Source organism: Grampus griseus, assembly GCF_964374135.1.
Source record: "Grampus griseus genome assembly, chromosome: 1".
In the NCBI taxonomy this organism is placed as follows: domain Eukaryota; kingdom Metazoa; phylum Chordata; class Mammalia; order Artiodactyla; family Delphinidae; genus Grampus; species Grampus griseus.
In genome coordinates, this window is record NC_139017.1 from 45,628,576 (window position 1) to 45,652,783 (window position 24,208).

General features: G+C 49.5%; 1 protein-coding gene across 1 annotated transcript in view; it reads left to right on the plus strand.

Moving 5' to 3' along the window:
• PLXNA2 (plexin A2) overlaps positions 1–24,208 on the plus strand; it is a 217,904-nt gene that overhangs the window by 148,594 nt on the left and 45,102 nt on the right. The window contains exons 10-12 of the mRNA XM_082674787.1: positions 7,071–7,271; positions 8,931–9,027; positions 12,674–12,864. Coding sequence (XP_082530913.1) covers positions 7,071–7,271; positions 8,931–9,027; positions 12,674–12,864 — 489 coding nt within the window. The remainder of the gene's footprint in view (positions 1–7,070; positions 7,272–8,930; positions 9,028–12,673; positions 12,865–24,208) is intronic.

A 24,208-nucleotide genomic window follows, 5' to 3' on the forward strand; every position in this document is an offset into this window, starting at 1 on the left:
TGGTGGGAGAGGGTATGGTGGGAGAGGACACCCAACTTGGGTGTCAATAGAAGATCGGCCTAGGGAGGCAAGGAGGCCAGGGCAGGGCTGTGCAGAGATGAAGGGTGGGCAGTGAAAGGTCATGGTAAACAGTCTCAGAAACTGACCTTCACAGTGGCCTCCGAAGTTTGTTAATAAAATAAATCGAGGAGGACCACAGAGTGCAGAGGGAGAGGGTGATGCGCAGGTCCAGACTAGAAGGAGCAGCTGCTTCACTTCCATCTGGCTGCCGGCTCCCCTGGGCAAAGAGAAACCCGAAGCCAAGCCTGACAGGGCCCAACGGGCAGCTGGAGTGAGGGCAGGAGAGGTGTCAGCCCGAGAGAGACCAGTAACTCTGTCCCGTGTGGAGGCCAAAGGGCTGAGGCCCAGAGGCTAATTGAAATCATGCCACCTCCCTCTCACCCTTTAGAAGTCACTGGAACACAGCTGCCTCTCAGCCACGGGTGACTCAAGAATTCCAGAGGACTGGGCCTGGGAGAAGCTGTTGCCATCCCAAGTCAGGATTAAATTAATACTGAAAGAGCCCTGCGGGGAAAACCAGAGGCTTCCCATCTCCTTTTTCATTTCCTCCCTTAATGTCTGTTCCTTGAGGTGAGAGAGATGCCTTTGTCTCCGTCACCTCCCCCTCGCCCTGCTGGCATGCACTAGCCAGCAGGGCCCCAGAGACTGGGTGTGGGCGAGGGTGCTCTGGGGCTCCTGAGTTTACTCAGGAAAGGAAATAGGGCGCAACTTCCGAGGAGGTTGCCAGGGCCACAGCCACTCCCGTGTCCTTTCTCAGCAAACAGCTCCCAGACCCCACTCTGTCCTGTCCAAAGCTCTGCTTTGGGGGGGAACCCCGTTCCTGAAAATGTGGGGAACAGCAAAAGTGCACATGGCCAGCTCGAGCGAGGTTCCCCTTACTCAGTTAAGAGTCCTGCCTAGGGCTTCCCTGGTGGTGCAGTGGTTGGGAGTCCGCCTGCCAATGCAGGGGACGCAGGTTCGCGCCCCGGTCCGGGAAGATCCCACATGCCGTGGAGCGGCTGGGCCTGTGAGCCATGGCCGCTGAGCCTGCGTGTCCGGAGCCTGTACTCCGCAACGGGAGAGGCCCGCACACCGCAAAAAAAAAAAAAAAAAAAAGAGTCCTGCCTATGTCCTCAGGTTCTTCTGGGGACTGGAAATCCCTTAGGTGCCTCTCTGGGGCTCCTAGAATATCTCTTTTCCACTTCCAGTAAGGGCCCCCCAACTTTGAATCAAAATTTTACATCTGTCTTCTTCCTAGAAGCAATGTATAACTGATCAGCTCCATTGATGTGTATAGTAACATTAATGTATCACACATTTGCATTTCTCTCACATGTGACAGGAGGGTGGGGGATGGGGGGACCAGTGGCATCAGCATCGCTTGGGAACTTGTTAGAAATTCAAATTCTCGGGCCTCATCCCAGATTAGGCTGAAGATTGAGAACCACTGACATATGGCATCTCAGTTGATTCTCACAACAGACCTTCAGTTTCACATAATTCATATTTGACAGATGTAGTAACCAAGATGCTAAAAACTGGGGGTTTTGCCCAAGGCTACAGAGAACTCAGGCATCCAAAAAGGCAGAGTACAGGATGCTTTCTCCAGAAAATCAGAACTGGTCCGCTTGTCTATTTCCACGGTCGCAGCCACACTTGTGGGTCTAACCTCAACCTAGCCCTGCACCGTTGGTCATGAGGGACCCTCACAAATCCATCCCCACAGATGCAGAAATTGCCCATGGAATACAAGTCAGTAGTGCTACTTCCAGATACAAAGGCAACCAGGACATGAGATGAATCTGCCTACTTCTTTCCAGAGGGCTGATGGACCAATCCCACACTTAGTCCCGATAACCAAGAACCACTGTGCTAGAGTGAATGCAATTAAAAATAAAAGTATTAGTAGTTAACATTTTTTGAGTGCTTATTATATATACAACATTATACATGCACATTTTTATCTCATTTAATTTTAACTACTCTATGAAGAGGATTATATTATAGATGAATAAGTTGATACGTTTAAATCATTTTCCTATGATCCTCACATAAATGCAGAAGTCATGATTCAATGTTCCCAAGCTGGTTCTAAGGATGTTGAAGTCCTCCGACCCTGTGTTCACGTACACATGCGAGAAGTATGCAGTAGTCATGTTAACGTGGTTAACCCAGTTTATCACCACTTACAACAGACCTTCATGTCCCTCTTGCCTGCAGTCTAGGGGTGTCAGGTATCACAGGCCCCATTTTATAGATGAGGAAGCTGAATTTCAATTGAACCGTCTCTTGAGCTCTTTTAAGGTAACGAGCCAAACCTTTCCCCCACTCAGAGCACAGCAGATCTCTGATGGGGTCCCAGAAATCTGGGCCTCCCTGGACCGGATCAAGGTGTGACATGGTGTTTGCAAGTGGGTGTGCGCAGGAGTATGTACGGCTTTCAGCTTTAGAAGCTCATCTCCCTCCATGGCTAAACCAGGCCTTGTGAGATGTAGATACACATATCTTCTTTACGCCCTGTCCCAGAGGAAAGATAGAACCAAATAAATCCGATTAGCTTCCCAGGATGCTGGCTGCTCTGTCTCTTTGAAGTCCAGCTGGTGAAGATAATGTCATTTCCACATGGGAGAAGTCGTTTCTGAGGGCTGAAGGGTCCCCAGCGCTCAAAGCTGGAGAAGCACAGCTAAACAGGGTGGCTCATGCGGCCCAAAGGTCCGTACACAGGGCTGCTGTGCCAGGGTCCTGCCCTCCCTCCGGTCGTGTCTCCTCCTCCGCAGCTCACCCCTCCCCTGGGATGTTCCCCAACAGGACATCTGCTCATCTCGATAGAAACTCAGATTGCTGCCAAGGAGGGCCATCCTGCCGCCAGTTAGCCTAGAGGCAGAAGGCAGAGTAAAATGACCTACCGAGGTCATTCAGGAGACTGGGCAGGTCTGCAGAAGCAATGGAGATTCTAACAGTGCTCACAACAGTCTTCACATGCTGCAGAAGAAGCCTACCATGATTATTTGTTCTCTTGTTCTTAGGACAGGAACTGTGTGCATGCATGGGTGTGTACTCACAGAAGCAAACAGCTTGGAAGTGGCCTTATTGTAGCTAATGAAACCTATCACCTTCCTAAAGCCCCAGAGGTATCGAAGTTCCAACAGCTTGGCAATGTTCAGGCTGCCGGCTCTCCTGCACCTGCCTTCAGCCCTCACCACTGCCATTCCACCTAAGACTCGCTGCTCCCTCAAGATATTCACCAAAACAATCTCACAACCCGAAGAGTCTGTATCTCCCTGTATTTCCTAGGGAGAAGAGAGTGTACCTGGGCACCAGCCATGTCTTCCCTTTGCCCTAAAGAAGGGAAGGAAGGATGCTATTCCATCTGGCCTGAGAGAAACAGACAAAAAACAAGCAAAGCCTAAGGCATTCTTTTCTCCTGGGGCAATCTTGGAAGCCTGTTTAGGCGTTTGGAAAGCCCCTAGTCATCATCCTTCAATTTAGTCCCAAAAAGTCTGAAAGTCTGACCATGGGAATTTTTTCTAAAATTGTAGAATCTCTTTAAAAAACTCATAAAAGTACTCATAAAGTCTCCTTATGATTCTCCAAGTTCCAGGCTGGCCCAGACAGCACAACCCAAAGGATGAGGGTGTGTGGGGAGTGTGTATTTGTGTGTTCGTGTATATACACATGCATATATATATTTTATGTCATAGTTAAAAGGATTCTGCAATCTTGTTTACTAACCTAAGACACTGTACTCCCAAAAGTACATCTTTAAGACTCCGCTCATGAAATTTGAATTTGTTCTCTGAACTCATTAGAGATGAAAAAACAACTGGTCACCCTTTACAGTATATCAACTAGTTCTTTTTTTTTTAAATTTTTAAAACTGCCTCAGTTTTAATTTCTAATACAGTAAACAAAAGTTCTTGAGGTCCTTAACAATTTTTTTCTTAATAGTTTTTTTAAACAAATTTGTTTATTTTATTTATTTATTTTTGGCTGTGTTGGGTCTTCGTTGCTGCACGCAGGCTTTCTCTAGTTGCGGCGAGCGGGGGCTACTCTTCGTTGCAGTGCGCGGGCTTCTCATTGCAGTGGCTTCTCTTGTTGTGGAGCGTGGGCTCTAGACGTGCGGGCTCAGTAGTTGTGGCTCTCGGGCTCTAGAGCACAAGCCCAGCAGCCGTGGCACACAGGCTTTGTTGCTCTGCGGCATGTGGCATCTTCCCGGACCGTGGCTCGAACCTGTGTCGCCTCCTTGGTGCATCTGTCCTCATCTGTCGGTGAACAGAAGCCACTGCGTGAGTACCACGTGCATACCCCAAAACACCACGCAACGCTGTCCTGGCTGCCCTCCGCGCCACCGCCGCCGTCCCGCAGGCTCCTGCCAAAACTTTTCCCATTAATCCACAAATCCCTATCCACTAGTTCTGATTCTGAATATCTATTCTCTCCCTCTCTCTCCTACAGGTATACATACACACATGCACATACACACACAGAGACACCCTCATCATACCTCAGCCTTATTTCTAGTCTAAATTTAAATTCTAATTTTTTAGACTCAATGGGAGTTTTTTAGCCACTAACAGGAAATAGTATCTCCTTTTCAAAGGGAAGCCTGGGTTTCCCTAAAGTGGTGTTCATTTTTTTTTTCCCTTGGCTATAAATATATGAAAGACTGTCAAGAGTACCCATGGGGATTGAAAGTAAAAGTGCAGTAAAGAGCAAGTTTATGAGTTGGCAGCTTGAGTGACTGATTTCTAAACAGGGACCCATCTGTTCTGGGGTTGCCTTATGCTCCTGTCTCCTGTGGAAAACTCGCCTGCTTGATATCCTCACATGCAGTCACTGAGGGATGGCACTGTGACCCGTGAGGTTCCGCCTGACCCTCCTAGATAGGTTTCTGTGGGAGTAGGTTTCTGTGGGAAATTTCTCCTGGACCCAGCTTTTCATCAATCCTCAGGATTCCTTAATAGATATAGATGTTCCAATTTAGTAATCCTGTGACTCCAGAAACAATGACCATTTCCAAGCCCAGCTTCGGGAATCAAACTCCTGCTCAAGTCTCTAGATGTTCAGAAGGCAGGACTTTACCTCATCTCTAAAAAATCTAGGAAGTTGGAGCCAAATAGAAAGTTTGAGATCGTTTTGTCTGTTGCTTTATTTTCTTATTTTCCATTTACCCTCCCACGAGCAACAACTACATGTCAGGAATTTGGATAAAGCCTGGGGATACGGAGGCAAATAAGACGCAGCCTAATCCTCAAGGCTCACAGACCAATAAGGAAGACAAGTCAATGAGAAACTGCAATTCTGAGGGCTAAATGCGATCGGGGAGAGTATCCGTAACCCATCCTGAGGGCCAGTGCAGGGAAAGGGTCAGGGATGGCTTTACAAAGAAGGAGCTGCAGCGTTGAGTTTGAAGGCTAATTAAGAGGTAATCAGGGCTTCCCTGGTAGCGCAGTGGTTGGGAGTCCACCTGCCGATGCAGGGGACGCGGGTTCGTGCCCCGATCCGGGAAGATCCCACATGCCGCGGAGCGGCTGGGCCCGTGAGCCATGGCCACTGAGCCTGCGCGTCCGGAGCCTGTGCTCCGCAATGGGAGGGGCCCCAACAGTGAGAGGCCCGCGCAAAAGAAAAAAATAAAGAGGTAATCAGCTAAAGAGGGCTGAGTCAGGGGCCAGGAGGAAGATTCGGGGGGTGGAAGGGGAGTGTTTCTGGTGGAGAGAAAAGCATCTTCAAAGGATCAGAGGTTGATAAGTGAGAGAGATGGTCCCTCAGGACTAACCTTAAATTCCTCCGTGGTATGGCTGGACCACGATGCCCAAGAATCACAGGGTAAGAAGGAGGCAGGGGCCGAATCATGAAGGGAAGGGCTTGCTCCTGCGGCCCCTGCCTAAGCCCACACTGAGCGAGAAGCCCACGGCTAAGGCAGTCCATTGTTTCACCTTCCTGTGGCACCAAAGGCTTCTTACCAGGGATGCCTCTGGCATTGGGAGAGGGACCATTTATTGTTCCAGACTGTCCCACACCTTGAGGAAGTTCAGCATCCTGCCCCACACCCGGCAGTAAATGCCAGTAGCGCCCTCTGCAGGGTAGCAACATACCAACACCCCCACACACACACACCTTCCCAAAGGCTCCCTCTGAGAACCGCCACCACCACGGAGGGGAAGGGCACAGGGAAAGGGGTGCCTTCAAGACGTTGCCCAGTTGATCCCCAGAGACGGGAAATGATTGCACATGGAGGAGGCTGTGTGTTCTCATTGCCAGAGGCCACTGGGCAATGTCTTCCTGGAGAGGGAGAATATGGGCAGGGGGTGGAACTGTCAAGAGGTGGTCATTTGACCTCTGGTGGAGAAGCAGCCTCTAGAAGAAGAACTAAGGAGCACCACTCTCCTCCTCACTTCCTCCCTCTCTCATGGTCCTTCCCACAACGCCTCCACACCAAGACTTTATTTTTTCTGTTTTGTTTCCCAAAGCGATATGGTCTTCATGCAAGGCTTGGTAATGAAGTGAGATAAAAAGCCAGAGCGAGTGTTTAGAGCGTTGCTGGGAGGGCTTGAGCCACCTCCTGGAAAGGCCACTCAATCGGCGCTGGGAAGCTGAGGCTGCCGATAACAGATCACCTTGGGCACGGACAGTGCAAGAGGAGCTGGGGGGCAGATGAAACCCAGAGGTGGGGGGGTCCAGGCTGGGGACAGGGACGCGTGGAGCATCTTTTATCCTGTGTCTCAGGAGATAAAATCCACAACCTGCCACGCGGGGCTTGAAAATTAATTCCTAAATTGTAACACACACAGCAGATACAGGACAACTTGTGGGACGGGGATGATGATATCGAGGCCCGGGAGCTAAGAGATAGATTTCATATTCCCTGCTGACTCCATGTGCCCCTTAAATGAGGTACATCCTTGTGGGCAGCCCGCCTGGATGCAAGAGGCTATGGCCTGGCATGGAAGGCCTGTCCACCGCCTGGGCTTGGGGAGCAGGGAGGTATGAGCCAGGACAGACCAGACGGAGGCTCTCTGCTTGTTCCCCAGGACTGTCCCCAGCTGGTGCCCACGGAGGAGATCCTGATACCCGTCGGGGAAGTAAAACCAATCACCCTCAAGGCTCGAAACCTGCCCCAGCCTCAGTCCGGCCAGCGAGGCTATGAGTGCGTCCTCAACATACAGGGAGCCGTCCACCGGGTCCCCGCCCTGCGCTTCAACAGCTCCAGCGTCCAGTGCCAGAACAGCTCGGTAAGAGCACCAGGGCAGGGCTTTCTCTCACACCTGAGCCACGGCCTCAGCCTGACCTGCCCCGGCTTCCAGAACCCTCCGGGTCCACAGGCTGACCCACGTCTCCAGGGACAAAGGAGTCTCCTGGCATAAGCTGATAGCTTTGTGCCCTTTCTGAGTTGAAAGAATACTTCTTGGCCTTTGGTGAAACTTCAGCCAACGCCAGTCAACTTGACCCCAAACCCTGTCCGCATTCAGGGAGTGGATCCGCTGGAGGGCAGGGCACCACGTGGGAGGAGAGCTGCAGAAGAGATCAGTGCAAGTGGAAGTAGAGTGGCATGAGGGGAGGGGGGAAGGGAGGAGGAGGAAGCCGTGAACTCCAAGAGCAACAAGGGTTAAACCAATCCCGAATGCCAGACAGAAAGCACGAGGTGTTTAATTATACTACTAGCCCAGAGAAGATCTTTTCATCTGCTAACTCCCTGTCTCCCTGGGGGGTCAGCTGGGAGATGGGGGGGATGTGACAAAGGTGACAGAGGTGCTGAGGGAAGGTAATTCGCCCGGGAGAGATAAAGAGAATCTGGGCCTCTTATCACGGAGCTGTCAGATTCCCGGTCATGGGCACTTGATGAAATTTGTAATCGGTAGAAGGCCGCCAAGCACCCGGGGAGGGTGGGAGATGAGAAAGCAATGGAGCACAACAAAGGGAGGAAGGTGGCAGGAAGGGCCGGAGTGACGGGCCCTGGGAGCTAAGTGGCCGGGCTGGGCAGTCCCCACAGAGGGGATTCCCACAGAGGCTCAGGGGCTGGGCCACCAGTGGGGCTGTTTCTGATGTGTCTGAGGGCTTGAGAGTCCTCGGTGGGATCAGCATGGGAGAAAGTCCACTCCCAGCTACAGCTTGGGGCCCTTAAATGGCAGAGCTGATCAGATCTGTGCCCAGAAAGCTCTGGGCACTTTCCCTAGTGAACTGTTGACCAAAGTAAAGCTCACGTGCAGAAAGAAAGGGCCACCACAGGGCCTGGCCAACCAACTGAGGCACCGCTGTGTTACACACATGCTGTGCTCAGGGCTCTGGGATTTACAGAGCGGCATGTGGACTTTCTAAAGAGACTAGACTTCCGTGTGAAAAAATGCAAAGCAGCTCCCGGGAAGTGCCTGGTTAAAGACAGAAACACCAGGGGATGGAGAGGTTGGGGAGGGCTGGGAGGAATGGCAGAGAAGACACCTGGGGAAGGTGAGTCTGAGCTAGACTAGGAGAGTAAAGGTGGTGAAGGGTGGAGGCTGTCGGGGGAGGGAAGAATTCTTAGGAGACGTGAACTGAACACATACAGAGAGGGGCTTGGGCGGGTGTGCTTGGAGACAGGTGCTTCAAAGATTCTGGAGGAGTGGAAGAGAAGGTTGGAGAACTAAGTTTGGATGGGATTATAGGGGGTATTGAATGCCAACTAAGGGGTTTGAGCTGGATCCTGTGGGCATTAGTGACTAGCAGTCGGGGGGAAGACACCATAGGGATAATGTGAACGGTGCACGGGGTTCCTGTTTCTCCCTCTGGTCCTCTCTCAGCCCAGAGGGAACCAGAGCCCCTGGTTTCTTTCCTGGTCCCCTGAGATAGAAGCAGCTTCCCCGCCTCCCCGTGATAGAAAGCCTCATGAGCGTGTACCTCTGCCCCTCTCCCCACAGTACCAGTACGACGGGATGGACATGAGCAACCTGGCCGTGGACTTTGCCGTGGTGTGGAACGGCAATTTCATCATTGACAACCCTCAGGACCTGAAAGGTAAGCAGCTACTTCCAGGTAGAGTTTTGGGGTTTTTTTTGCGGTACGCGGGCCTCTCACTGTTGTGGCCTCTCCCGTTGCGGAGCACAGGCTCCGGACGCGCAGGCTCAGCGGCCATGGCTCACGGGCCCAGTTGCTCCGTGGCACGTGGAATCTTCCCGGACCGGGGCACGAACCCGCGTCCCCTGCATCGGCAGGCGGACTCTCAACCACTGCGCCACCAGGGAAGCCCCCAGGTAGAGTTTTGATCTTTCCGTGACCCTGGGAAAAACTGGGGCTGGAAGGATCAGAGCCGGCCAGCTGCTGTGCCGTGAATAATACACTGCCTCTGTCAGCATAATTCTTCAGAGGATCCTAAAGCAACATTTGGCGCCATCAAAGCAGTCCTGTTGGGAACCTGTTTTATTACAACCAGAGCATCCGCTGGGTGGCTGCCGGTTCATCACGTTTTCCTTCGGCTCCCGGAGACTTTGAAGTGTCTGTGGAACCGGACCAGGAGAGCAGCAGGCAGGAATGTCCTGCCAGTTTCCCTGGAAATGGAGATATTATTTCCAATCAGGTTCTGGTTCCCCTGTCCTTGGCCCCAGTCACTGCACAAGGGAGGTTTGAAAGGCGGCTCCCCTGGTCCTGAGGTGGACGGGAGGGACCAGCTTGCTGACTCGAGGGCACAGCTGTTGCAAGGAAGCTCAGGAAGGAGCTGGGCTGATGCAGGAGGGGGTGTTCCATGAGGCCACCTCATTCGTGTCCTACACACCCATGTGGAGGTCCTCCTGGGTGCAGGCAGGCTGCCCCCAGTGCAGCATTCCTCCCAGATCTCAAGAATGACAAAAGTGACTCCAGTTTGATGAGCACTCTGGCTAGGCACTCATTAAGTGGTTTATTTGAGATTATTTTCCTAATCATCACAACAACTCTGAAGGGTATGTACCAGTATTATCCTCATTTTATAGATAAGGCAACTGAGACGCAAAGAAGTTAAGAGATGTACCAAGACTGTTCACTTTGGCAACATATACACTAAAATTGGAACGATGCAGAGGTCATGACCTTTGCACAAAGATGCTGCAAACTCACAAAGCATTCCATGTTTTTAAGACAAAGACTGTGTAGTATAACTTATATGTGGAACCTGAAAAAAAATGTCCAACTCACAGAACCAGGGTAGAAGAGTGGTTGCCAGGGGTTTGGGGGGGTTGGAGAAATAGGGAGAGGTTGGTAACAGCATACAAACTTCCAGCTATAAGATGAATAAGGTCTGAGGATCTAATGTATAACATGGTGGCTCTAGTTGGTAACACTGTATTACATAATTGAAATTTGCTAAGAGAGTAGAACTTAAATGTTCTTAACACATATATATGTGTATATATATACATATATAGACATACACACACACATATAGATATAGATATGGGGGTGATGGATGTGTTAATTAACTAGATGGGAGGAATCTTTTCACTCTTTGTATGTATGTCAAATCATCACAGTATACACTTCAAATATTGTACAATTTTTTTGTCAGTTGCATCTCAATGAAGTTGAAAAAAAATGAACCAAGAGTCAAATAGTAAGAGCCAGGATTTGAACCAAAACAGTCTAATTCTGGAGTTCACATGCTTAACCACATCACTGTCCTCCCTCCCAGTGGCTCCAGCTATTGTGGGATGTGAAACCTCCTTCCCGTAGAACCCTGTCACCGCCCCCCACCATGAGCCACATTCCACCACATTTCAAGTAGCTAGGGTTGTCACAAGCCTGTCCTTCAGCCCGAGGGTCACCCCATGGGCACAGAAAGAGGGACTGAGGCCACAGGAGGACCTGAAAGCGCTTCAGCATCTCTTCCAGATGCTACGGTCCCTGTCCCGGATGCTGCCGTGAAAATCAGTGCTACTTAGGCTGGGAGATTTTTTCTATTTCCCCTCGTACCCAGGCCAAATTTTCTCAGTGCTAAGAGATAGACATTTCCCCTGCTGAGGATCTGGGCTTAGTTCCCAGAGGTTGCCTTTGCACCTGGAGCTTAGAGAAAAAACAGCCACATCCGAGCTGTGGCATCGGAACCCTCCCTTGTGGCGCCTGACAACTTTTAAGCAGCTCCTTGAATGCACAGGCCATGGCGATCTCACATTCACCTCCCACCCAGATCCCAGCTGTTCCTGGAGATTAGGCACGGTGTTGGGTGGAGGAGGCCACAGTGCTTAAGGACGCGGATTCTAGAATCCAACAAACTGGGATTCGAATCCTGGCTCTTTCACCAATAGCTATGTGAACTCAGACTTATTACTGTTCCTCTCAATGTCCCAAGTTCATTATCTGGGAAATGGGGGAAAAGATGCCCACCTCTCAGGGTCACCTTGAGGATCAAATGAGAAATTAGATGTGGACCATTTGCATATTAATAAATGCATCATGTGGATTTGTTCATTTTAAGATTCCCATTTCCTGCCCACTACCATAAGAAGCCGTAGGCATGAGGATGTTTCAGTACAGCCCCTGCAGCTGAGACTGAGGAATGTTTGGCAGAGCAGAGGAGTAGAATGGGGCCGCATGGAAGAATAAAAAATACCTCTACGCTGGGGCATGTACCTGAGCTCCAGAGGCATGCTGCCCAGGCCTGAGGGCTTACGTCTGCTTGACCAGAAGAGTTGAAAAATGACTTTCTAAGTATTCTGCTTCTGAAGACTTCTACTTGGGACTCTGAATTCAAAACTCCAGCAGACAACTACCAAGCCTCGGGCTCACAAAACGGTTCTGCCGACTGGCCTGTCTAGGGCTTCTAAGTGGGTAGGAGACAAAAGCAAAAGCATTTGCAGACTCCAAAAGTGACCTGTTAAGTAGCCAGTTTGCCCTCTCTGGGGATATCCGCTCCATCCACAGGGCCATGAACAGGATGGCATCAACCATCGTTCCTTATCAGCTCTGCCTCCACTCTGCCAGGCATGTGGCCTTTCTTGAAGCCCCAGCTGATGCCTCTCCCAGACCCACCCAGTCCCCTGTGTGCCTCTCTCCTCTCAGGACCTGCGTGCTAGCGGCACAGCGAGTTGGATCTGCAGAATCCCAGCTTGGGGCACTAACCTTAGTAAACTCCAAGAGTCATTACATCTCTCTTTGAGCTTCTTTTTTGCCTGAAATGGGGAAATCAGTCCTTACATCTTTCAGCGAGGGCCGTATGTGGCAGAAAGAGAAGCAGCAGCGTAAGAATGTAGTTTGAGTTCAAAGAAAAGATAATAAGCATGTACAGAACATCAGCTATGTTACAGGCACTGTGCTAAGCACTGAATATACAACATCTCATTCAAACCTCACAAAAAACAATGATTATCACCGTGTTATAGAGTAGGTACTGAACGTTGAAAGAAGTTAAATTCTTTGTCACATTGCTAGGAAGTGGTGAAGCCACAATTAAAGCCCTGATCCAATTTAATCTAGAGCCAGAACTCTTAAATAATATTTTCTTGTAGTGCCTTTAAACGACTGCTAAGAGGCTCAATTTATTATTAATTCCCCATCAATTATTCTTGCAGGGATAATGATGATCATGGGTGTTATCCATGGATGGGGGGCGGTTTCTATCACGCCTGCAAGAAGGGGGTAAATTGTGAGGCGTCCTCTCCAACCCCATCTGTGACTGCCCCTCCTCTCTTTGCAGTCCACCTCTACAAGTGTGCAGCCCAGCGGGAGAGCTGTGGCCTCTGCCTCAAGGCCGACCGGAAGTTCGAGTGTGGCTGGTGCAGCGGTGAGCGCAGGTGCACCCTCCAGCAGCACTGTAGCAGCCCCTCCAGCCCCTGGCTTGACTGGTCCAGCCACAATGTTAAGTGCTCCAACCCCCAAATCACCGAGGTGAGTCCCCCAGTTTCCCAGAGTGGGATGGGATGGCTGGGAGCTGACCCCAGGGCAGTGGGAGTTGAGCCTTTACGGAAGAATTCTTGGCATAGAGTGAGTTTAATGTGAGGGTGTGTAAAGCCTCTCACGGGTGTCTCGATGGCCTGTGTCCAGGCGTAAATGCCAAGCGTATGGAAGTGTGTCCTCACGCCCGTGCACGAATGTGCGTGCCCGTCAGTGGGCACCGAGGAGGCACAGCCAGTGCAGCCTCCCTGCCAGGCTGGCTGAGCCAGGTGGGGACGAGAAATCAGCTGCACGGCGGATGAACGTTTCAGAAAACAGGTTTAGCTTTTCTCAGCAGAAATGCGCTTTCAGGAGCTGCAGTTAGCTCAGAGTTGCAAAGCTGAAAACGGAGGAAGAAAGTGAAAGCAGGCACTGCATTAGCCACTGTGCCATTTCCCCGGGTTTACCCTCGGTCCCAATTTGTTTGTGCATTTTAATGGAAAGAAATAGGTAATTAGCTACCCTGGAAAAAATGATGTTTCCTGAATAGTCAATTGCAAAGGAAGATGAATAGGTAATGTGAATGAACATGCAGCTGCTTGGAGTTTGAATGGCCGGGGAGAGGAATAGTTGTATTTAACTTCGGTTGCAATATGTGCTCATCACTCTCTGCTGCTCCCTATTCACCGACTGTCACTTGTGCTTTGAAACTACTTGCATGTTCCTTATGGTGACTAGGAATATCGGCCAGGGCAAGTATCACTGTGATTTGCATGTTTAAGAAAGTAGGAGGGGGTAATTCCCTGGTGGTTCAGTGGTTAAGACTCGGGCTTTCACTGGTTCGATCCCTAGTCAGGGAACTAAGATCCCACAAGCCATGTAGTTTGGCCAAAAATTTATAAAAAAAAGCAGAAGGGGCTGCTCCTTTTCTACCTCTTCCCTGAGCAGATGCACTGTCCCTTTCCCTGCCCTCAGACAGCTAGCTCCCTGAGCAGCTCAGGGCTCCATGCCTTCTCCCTGATTCTAGTGATTTCCAGCAACGGCTGCCTTGAGAACTTGCTCTGTTCTGTAATTCTTCTTGCTGCTGCCTCTGCACCTCTGGTACAGGGGAGCTTAGGCAAGGACTTGCTTCCATCAGCCCCTCTCACTTCCGACAACCGGCTGCTGCCCCAGCCCTGTCTCCTCTCTGACTGGCAGGGGCCCCAGCCCAGCCAGGAGGCAGCCTTCTCCCTGAGAAACCTCTGCCTCCGCCACCCCTGCTCACTGACCGAGGACTGACAGGCTGCTCTGTTCGCAGAGGACACCGAGGCTACACGATGCTAATTAACCCCCTGAGGTAATTAGGCTGTAATTGATTTTCCCAGGGAACATAGCAGCAGGAGTTGGAGGCCCTGAGCAGTTGGGTCTCCTCTTGGTGTTTTTCAAGTAGAGGCTGTGGAGAAAGAAAGAGTATCTTGGGAGAGAGACAGACCCACACCGTGTCTCCAGACGCTTGGGGGACAGCATTCTGGACAGCACATGTGAGCTGGAGGAGACAGGGCTGGAATGTTTTCTTCACTTTCATCCTGCACCTCCCACCCCCAATCTATCCTCCTCTCCTTATAAAAGTCATTTTTCACTTTTTTAACTTTTCATGTTTGAAATAATTTCAGACTTATAAAAAGGTACAAAAATAGTACAAAGAACTTTCATATACCCTTCACCCAGATTCTCCAAAATTAACATCTTACATAACCACAGTACAATGATCAAAATCAGGAAATTAACAGTGATAGAATAAAGCCATCTAATATACATGTCTTATTCACATTTGCCAGTCATCTCACTGATGTCCTTTTTCTGGTCCAGGCTCCAATCCAGGATCACATGTGGCATTCCATTGTCATGGCTGCGCAGTGCTATAATCCTCAGTCTTTGTCTTTCATGACCTTGATACTGTGGAAGAGCACGGGACCCTTACTTTGTAGAACGTCCCTCAGCTGGGATTTGTCTGATGTTTCCTCATGATTAAATTCAGGTTATATAGTTTTGTCAAGGAACACCAGAAAAACTGTAGGGTGCATGTCCAAAGGACACAGGAGCCAACTTGATTTGGCCCTAGTGGCCAAATCTGGGGCAATGTAAGCAAGAAAATAAATTATAATACTAATGGACTATACTCAAGAGAATGATATAAGAATCTATGGTCCTTATTGATATAATAAATTAATAACTAATGTGGGAGAGAGGAAGCTCCTCTTTATACTAGAACTCCAACTCATAAGTGTAGAAGGACTTAGGGAAATAGAAAATCACCATTTGGCAAAATTCACAGTAATAATTGTTTCAGGCAAGAATGGCCAATGAATGCTAAAATTAGCAAGTGAAAGTATGATGAGAAATAGGATATTTATATAGCCTCAAGCTATCTCCCCACAAGATATGTATTAATTACAACAAGAAAAATAGTTCAGTATACTTTCATATACCCTTTACAGTGAAGAAACCTGGTAGACAGTGGTTAAAGGGTTAAGGTTCCTTAACCGAGTGATCAAAGTTAACCACCAGTTACGGGAAGAATCAACCTCAGGCACCTCTCCGTGGGATGCGCTGAGAAGAAGACAACCTCATTTCTATGGCATTTGTTACCAAAAATGTATAATTTGTTAAAAGTAACTTTTAAGAAGAATCGACTCATTTTCTTTACCTCAGTTTTCTTGGTTAATTCCTTGATGTTGGCATAGATCTTATTTTTCTGGAATGGTGCTGTCCTGCCCGGGGACAGGGAATTCTGTGAGCTCTGTGCCCTTTTATACATACCTCCCTCTTGTCTCTGGCCCTTCCTTATCTGCAAAATGTGTAGCCCCCTCAGTGCATGCCCACGTGCAAACAGAAGCCATTGACTACAAAGATCTTTCCTGAGGGAGAAGAGAAGGATTCTCTGATGGCCCATGACAGCTACTGGGAGCAGCAGAATGTCCAGTGCTGGAAACCAGTAGGGACTGGAATGGTGCTGTCCTGCCCAGGGGCAGGGAAATCAATGAGATGACCTCAAAGGAATTCTACTTTAGGAAAAGGAGTGAGCTCAAGCTCAGTTGGATGAACAGCTGTGTTCTTTCTTAACCCCTGCTAACCCAACTGTCTCCATAGCAACCAATTCCTCCCCTAGAGACCCATCTCTTATGGCAGCTCCATGTAGGACAAGTCTTACAGCAGATTGAATTTCCCAGTTTGCATCATCTTCAGGTTAGGACCCCCTCAGGATTCACCGTCTGCTGCTTCTCAGCCAGCCCTTGGTGTGATAATGACGCTGTCCCTGTGGGAGGCATCCCAGGCTGCTCCCATTCCAGCTGTCATCCCGGGTGTCTGTGCACTTGTCACCTGTTCAACCCCCAGTACAGGAGACAACGTGCAGAGGTTTGGAAAGCCTGTGAGATGCCAGGAAGCCATGTTTCTGTCCTTCCCAGCATGTGCTTCAGGACCTGCTGCGACATCAAAGTGGGGGATGTTAGGAGCTATCCCCTAGAGAGAAAAGAAAACCCAGAGAAAACATTTCCCAAGAAACTGTGAGTGGGCAGCATCCAGCAGAAAGGGGAAAGAGATCGAACATGTTCTTGGGAAAAGAAATTTAGAAAGGACCAAGGGGCTTTGGAGCTCGCGTGAAAGAGGTTTCCACTCAAAGTGAGAGTATTGGTCTGCTAGGGTTGCAGTTACAAAGCACCACGGGGGGTTTAAACAACAGAAACTTACTTTCTCACAGTTCTGAGGGCCAGAAGTCTAACATCCAGGTATCAGAGTGTTGTGAGGGCTGTGAGGAGAATCTGTTCCATGCCTTTCTCTTGGCTTCTGGTGGTTTGGGGCAATCTTTGGTGTTCCTTGGCTTGTGGAAGCAACTCCCCAGTCTAAGCCTTCGTGTCCACATGGTGTTCTCCCTGTGTGCATGTCTGTCTCCAGTTAATTTTTTTAAATAAGAATGCCAGTCATATTTGATTAGGACCCACACTAATGACCTCATTTTAACTTGATTATCTCTCTAAGGACCCTATCTGCAAATAAGGTCATATTCTGAGGTAATGGGAATTCGGGATTCAATATATGATTTTGTGGGGGATAAAATTCAACCTGCAACAGGACATTCTGAGCAAAAGGAGGAGATGCCATGGTTCTAAGGAACTGATTCATCCATTAAATATTCATGTCATGAGTGACTGCTCTATGCCCTGCACTGTGCTAAGATTGGAAGTTATCACGTGGATAAATTAGTCCTGGGTGGGGAGGCAGGGGGATGCAACCAGCCTATCCCTGAACATTGGCCACCTGGAAGAGGCTGGAACTTGATTGCCCTGCAGGCGGCTCTGTTTCTTCCAAAGGGCCTCGGACAGAGATTTCTAATCTACACCCTTTGCAGCTGTCTTCTATTAGGAAAGAGAACTGTAACAGGGACCAAGGCCTCCACACCTGATAAGGACACCAACCTCAGGCCAAGGACACGAACAGACAAGCCATATTCTTAGTTCTGGGAGCCTTAATACTAATAGCTTTTCTTTACAAGACACTACTCTGTGCCAGAACCCATGGATTCCACATACCTACTCCTCCCTGCAATCCTGCAAGATGGCTATAAGAGCTGGGGAAACAGTGCTTAGGGGAGTAAGTAATTTGCCCGAAGTTGCAAATCTGGTTGGTGACAAAACAAATTCAGAACCAGACCCTTCTGACTTCAGAATACAGACGTGCTCCACCACTTGATGCTACTTCTCTTGGTCAGATGGATGGAGAAGTACTCCCTGGCTATACACTTTCCCACCTCACCCCACCCCCAAAACATCTGTGCCCAGGATCTGAATCCCCTTGGAAGGTCTCAGGAGATGCCAGACAAACTGAGAACATGGGCTACTCTTTCAAGTCTGAAAATAACCGTCACCTGTCTTCCTAAAGATAATTAAGTCCACACTTATTGCTATGAGTGGGGGAGAAAAATGGAAGAGCATTTGGGGGCACTTTTGAGCTTAGGGCAATCACTTCTTGCCTGTCCAGGGGATGTGTTACTTTAATTACATGTGTTTCTTAAAGCTATCAGACTCGGTTTGGTTGGTTTCTGGGTGTGTCTATCAATGGGACGATGGTTACAGTGAAAGTTACTCTCACAAGCATCTCAGCCTGATGGGAGAGCCCAAAGGATGAGGCCCAGGTGGTTCATGCCTGCAGGTGAGAACGGAGATCAGGGTGCAGTAAAGGCAAAGCAGACTTGGGATGCAAGGGACGAATCCCCAGTGTAGGGGTCCTCAGGGAGAGACCAGGAACCTACACCCTTTGGCTACCAAGAAACGCTCCTGTGTGTTTCTGACGTCCCCTAACACAATGCGCAGTAAGAGCACACTGTTGCCAGGTCCTAGGAGTACTGGGACCTAGGACCACCTTGTAGCTTTTACTGTATAAATTTAACTTCAGTAACTTCCCCCACACCTCACTTGTCCATGTTTAGGGAATACTGATTCTGTTTAACATTCTCTTAATTACACGTAACCAGGAAAGAAAACCAATTGTAGAAAACCGCCAACACTGCCCTCCAAAATCAAGCATAAATAATCGTTGATGCGATGGTAGTTTGAGATGATCCATTGCTCTTGCTTTCTCCTGCTCTCCGTTTGCCCAATTTTTTTTTTAAATTTTTACTGGGGTAGAGTTGATTTACAACATTGTGTTAATTTCAGGTGTACAGCAATACATATATCCACTCCTTTTTTTAGATTCTTTTCCCATATAGGCCATTACAGAGTATTGAGTAGAGTTCCCTGTGCTATGCAGTAGGTCCTTATTAGTTATCTATTTTATATATTGTAGTGTGTATACCAAATATTTTAAAGTAGATTCTTTTCCTGGATTCTCTCAGATGCAAATGGATTTGTGAAACTGTTTGGAAAGCTGGAAGCTTACAGGTATTTATCCATAAGACTGCACTGAATCTCGGCAGGAAAAGCCGGGAGCCACCTGCCCAGGGCCAGAGTGACTCACTGCGAAGTTCCCAACAAATAAATAAATAAGTCAGCCAGCTTTCCTGAGAAACAAGTCGGCCCTCTGATCTCCCGTTCATTTATTTGCAGGGCTCATTAATATAACATCACTGCAACAAACAGCTAACGGGGGATGGTGTCAGGATGAATAATGGAGTTGCTCTGCTGAGATAACAATTAGATTTTGAATGTACTATCGGCTAAGACAGAGCCAGCAAGGATTCATGCCGGGTAGGAGAGCTGGTGTCGCCGATGCTGTAGATTCCTGCAGGGCTCGTCAACTGGGCTCTAGCCTGCCATGAAGAGTGTGCACATACTTGCTCTCATGCACATGTGCTTGCGCGCTCACACCCACACACACACCAAGTTGGAAAAGAATGTGACAGTTTGCCATCTTGGATCCAGCATCCAGGTGCCTTTGGGAGCCAGGCTGAGATCAAAATCTGCAGGCACAAAGTTGGCATCACTGCTCTAAAGTCAGGAAAACTCTAAGCAACAGGAAAGGAGTAACTGGATTAATCAGGGGAGGATTAGCTGTCTACATACCCACAATTGTCCTCGCTGGCCTGTCCTGATTAGGGCGATGCTCAGGGCAGAACCCTCTCGATCCCAATCTCAGACGCAGGAGCTTTTCAGACAAAGCGTGACCATCAGTTGGGGATACTTCACCCTGGGGCGACTACTCTGGGACCCCCCTCCCTTGGCTGCTCTGGGAGGATCTGACGTCAGTCTCTCCCATCTCCTCTTAAGAGCACAGCCTAGGGTGCTGACAGCCTGCTGGAGACATGGCAAGAGCTGCACAGGCCCATCCGAGAGGCAGCCAAAACCGTGCTGGGCAACCTCCACACCCGGCACTTCCCCTCCGCAGGTCGGCTCTCTGCCCCTGCCCTGAGCCCCACCAAGAACGATACCCAGAGGCTCCACCCTCCTGGGATGCTTATAAAAATGAAGCCACTTTTCCTCTGGACCTCAACTGACCTGGCTTCTGTCCAAATTTCTTAATCATAAAATAGTAATGAGAAAAAATGATAGATAACGTTCACTGAATGCTTACCTGGCACCTAGCACTGCTAACTTAGCACCTCATGTATATTATCTCATTTAGGCTTTACAACAACTTTTATGAGGTGGAAGCTATTATCATTAGTCCCACTTTACAGACGAGGAAACTAAGGCACTATGGAGTGTGATACCTTTCTTAATGTCACACTGCTAGTGGGTTTTAGAACTAGGAGTTAACCTTCAGCTACTTGACTCTAGAACTCCCATGTTTGACCCATATAGCATCCTTCATCTCTTTCCTGGGCTCGCTTAGACAAGTAGAACTCTCAATCCACAGGGCTGGAGGAGGAAATGGCGCAGGCACCAAGCTCTTCATCAAGCCTTGCTGCAGAGATGGGAAGCAAGCCGTAATCCCCACCCCAAGCATCATTTGGGGAGACTGGGATGCACAGGGAGAGATGACCCAGCGGCAAGGCCAAGGGGTGTGTGGGCATTCACAGGGGCAGGGCCAGAGAGGAGGGAGGGTGGAAGCTGAGAAGTTCGGAGAGATGGTGGTCCCAGCAAAGCCAAATCCAGGACTCCTTGGAAAGCAGCAAGCTTGACCTTAGCCATGGGAGCGGGGCTGTAGGACCTGCGCAGAGGGGCCCACAGGCAGGCTGGAGCATGAGTTCTCATGGCTGGTGATCTCGGGGCTGTCCCCGGCAGGATAGTAACTCAGGCATTGTGGTATGAGGCTTGAGGCACAGGTTAGATAGACCACTCACAGTGTGACGTTGAGCAAGTTACTTCACCTCTCAGGGACACTATTCCCCATCTGTAAAATGAGAAGACTACTGTTCTCATTTTGTTTGTTGTGAGCCCTAAATGAGATAAAATATATAAGGCCCTTGGCACAATACCTGGCTCATGATAAGTACTTAATAAATGAAAAGAAAATGGTAGGCATCATTATCAGAATCTTCAGTAACCTGGAGCCAATGCCCGTTTCTGTCTTCTCTGCCATCACATCTATCAGGCAGGAGATATAAGCAGAGGAAGACAGGGTCTCTAGGATGGGAGCTGGGCTTCGTGAGGCTCCCACCATGAAGGGGTTCTCCTTTGACCCCTTAACCATCTACCCTGTAGGAGGCCCCAACTCCATCTCTCCAAGGCTCTGCCTGAGTTCAGGAATGGCACTCCCCAGGCTGCCAAGCCCCTGGGCCTCCAGCGTCTCCCACTCTGCTCCCTGGTGCAGCCCTTCGGAGCTCCCCAGCTGTAATTAATCGCTGCATCTGCTCTCGCCCTTGGACGGCTTTGTGGCACAGTTCCCTCCGAACTGTTCAATTAGCGGCTGCAAGAATCAGGGCGAGTGCAGCGTCACGGCGGCTGTTTTCCAGGTCAAGGCACCCACGGTGGAAAACAAACATGACACAGTCTGGCAGGAATACAGGTTTGGCTGGGATGCTCAGGCGTGCGTCAGGCTCAGTTGGGCTGTGCCGCTGACAGGTGAGGTCTGAGGAGATGGGGAAGCGGCTCCCCAAATCAGGGGCTCCAGGCGTCTTTGAGAGGACCCAACAGGAGATAGGAGTCTCCTGGTTAGTCCCCTCCTGTCAGCACGTGCCAGCCTCATCCCACATCCTACTGGCCTATTCACCCGAGCTTAAGGTGACCAGATCAGGGACATGGCCTGGACTGGGACCAGCCACCTCTACCCGGGCGTGGTCTGTGACTGCTTCTGGGACAGGGCTTAGGGGCTGCTGGACTGAGCCCTCTGTGCTAATGTTTCCCACATTTCCCTTCTGAATCCTGCGAATAGACAAACTTTTAATTCTACAACCGGTTAGAAAGCCAATACTCTTAAGGTAATAACAACTTAATGTCCCATTAAATGCAAATAAAGGGTTCATTAGAGAAGAGACAGTAGTAGAGTGTAAGGTGACTAAAATGGGGGAAGGAACTCCAGGTAGTGAAAAAAAGCACTTGGGAAAGATAAGGGCTTACCCTCCCTCTGGGATTTGCCCAGGGCCAGCCTGGTTGATGGCCTGTGGGATGCGCTAAGTGAGATGGTTGGCTCAGACCTCGTTTGCTGCAAATCCGCAGACCTTTGCTCAAGCCACAAGCCTGCTTGGGGTCCCTACACTCTCAGAGGATGCATGGATATCCAAGGGTCCAAAGAAAAGCATCTGAAATGATCAAAGGACCTGGAAAACAAGAGCTTCCAACAAAAGGCTAACAGAATTGCAGAAGCGCAGACCAGAGGCGACTTAATTGCTGTCTTCAGTATCTGAAAGAGGTTTGATGAGGAGGCAGCTGTTGAGTCCTCCATTCGATGAGGAATCACAGAAGAAACTGGCTTAAATTAAAATAAGAGAGATTGCAGGAAGAACTTCTTAATGCTTCCGATGTGAAAATACTGCATCACTCCCAAGCGACACGTAGGCATCTCCATTCTTACTGTGGTCATTCAAGAACACAGTTTGTACTAGAATCCTCTTGAGACCAGCTTTTCCCAGGAATAGAGAACTGGAGATATTTCTTGACAGCTGCTGTGTCCTAGGCAGTGTGCTGTGTATCAGGTTACTAAGAGAAAGCAAGGTCCCTATCCCCATATAGTTAGTGCCTTCTTGAGAAAAGACGCAATTACAGTCCGGTGGCTGTTGCTGTCTTGGGGTGTAGGCAAAGGGGCTACTAAATATTCCCTTGCAGGAAGGGTAAGCATTTGTCAGCGTCATGCTTGACCAGCAGAGGGAACCACAGGTCAAATGCACATGGGCGTTACCTGCTATAGCCATGGGGACCCCCAGCTCCCCCTGGGAGCCTGCATAGTACATAAGAGAGGGGAACCGGAGGTCTGGGAGGGGGCAAGGGGGAGCACACAGAGAGAGTCAGCACAGAGCCTAGGGGAGACCCTCAGACACCCCCTGCACCCCAACTCAGCAGCTGCTTCTGGGCTCTTCTCTCCCTCATCCCCTACTTCTGGCTTTCCCTTCTGAGGTCCACAGAGGAGAATGTAAATAGATTTCAGGTCCACAGTATGTGCTGAAAAACACGGGGCTGAAATTCGGCCATATCGAAAGATCTTCCCAGCTGATTTCACAGGTTTTCAGCTCCCTTCCCCCTTTCTCCACACCCCTACTACACACTCACACACATCCCAAACTGTCAAACCATTTGTTTGCATGGCCGTCTCATTCAGAATTACTTTCCTGAAAGAATCCATTGAGTTCACTGGGAAATGCTGTGCCTTATCCCAGAATGGCTAATAGCTGGGGGCAAAGAAGTGGCAAGAAGGGAGGGAGGGAGGGAGGAATGAAGATGATTTTAGACACAGCCAGTGTCCTCCCAAATTTATTCTGGGTGAAAGGGTGATGTCTGGTTCAGAATATGCTTCTGTGCGGAGCCCAGAAGCCACCAACGCTGAGACCCTGCCCTGGGCATCACGGCCACTCCCCGTCCAAGCTCAGGTTTTCTCCAGTCAACCCACGAGCGACTGTCTCTGCCCTGGGTCACCCCACCATACACCATCTATGTTATGAGATCCCTGGACCAGGTGTCCTCCTTCCAGATAAATAGGAAGATCCCCATCACCTCTAAGCTCCCTCCAACACCACCATCGCATGTTTTTGTGATCTAGGAAGGAACAGGTGCAGGGGGAACACAAGGAAGGAAACTGCCAATTATCAAGACCTACTTCCTACTTCGAAACCACTATCATATTAGGGACTTTCCAAATGTCTTCTTTCACCTTCACAACATCCCTGTGAGGCAAGCATTGTTATCTGTTTTCTGATAAGGACACTGAGACTGAAGGTCACCTAGCTCGTAAGTATCAGAGCTGGAATTCAAATTCAAGTCTGTCTCACTCAAGAGCTTACTCTCTTCCTGCTACAGACACTGCCCAAGCATCAGAAGGTCTCCCTTCCACACCACAGAGCAGCCAGCAGCCCGAGGACCATCTAAAACTAGAAGCAGAGACGTGAGGATCTGGCTGTCATCCTGGCCGTATCTTGGTTTCCCCTCTGTCTGTGGGGGAACGTCTGTAACTGCAGCCTGCCCTTTCACCCCCATCTCTGTGGGAGGTTAGCTCTCCCTCCCCTATGGCCCCACAACTCCTTCCAGAGCTGAAAGGCCTTCCTGGGAGTTCTGCAAGCAGTAGTATGGGACTCCACCGACTTGCCTCCTTATAGACCCACGTGGAAAGGACAGACGTGGCCCCCAAGAAAACCAAGTTTTCTGGGTGCCATGCTGGGTGCCCTGTAGTCTAACACTGCTTTGAAGAGAGAGCCTTGGAGGCTGTCTCCAGGGTAGAGCCCTGCCTCGTATGAAGCGGTATCTGAAGAATCCTATTCACTCCCTCTCTGGAGGATAAATTCTTTTCCTTCAAG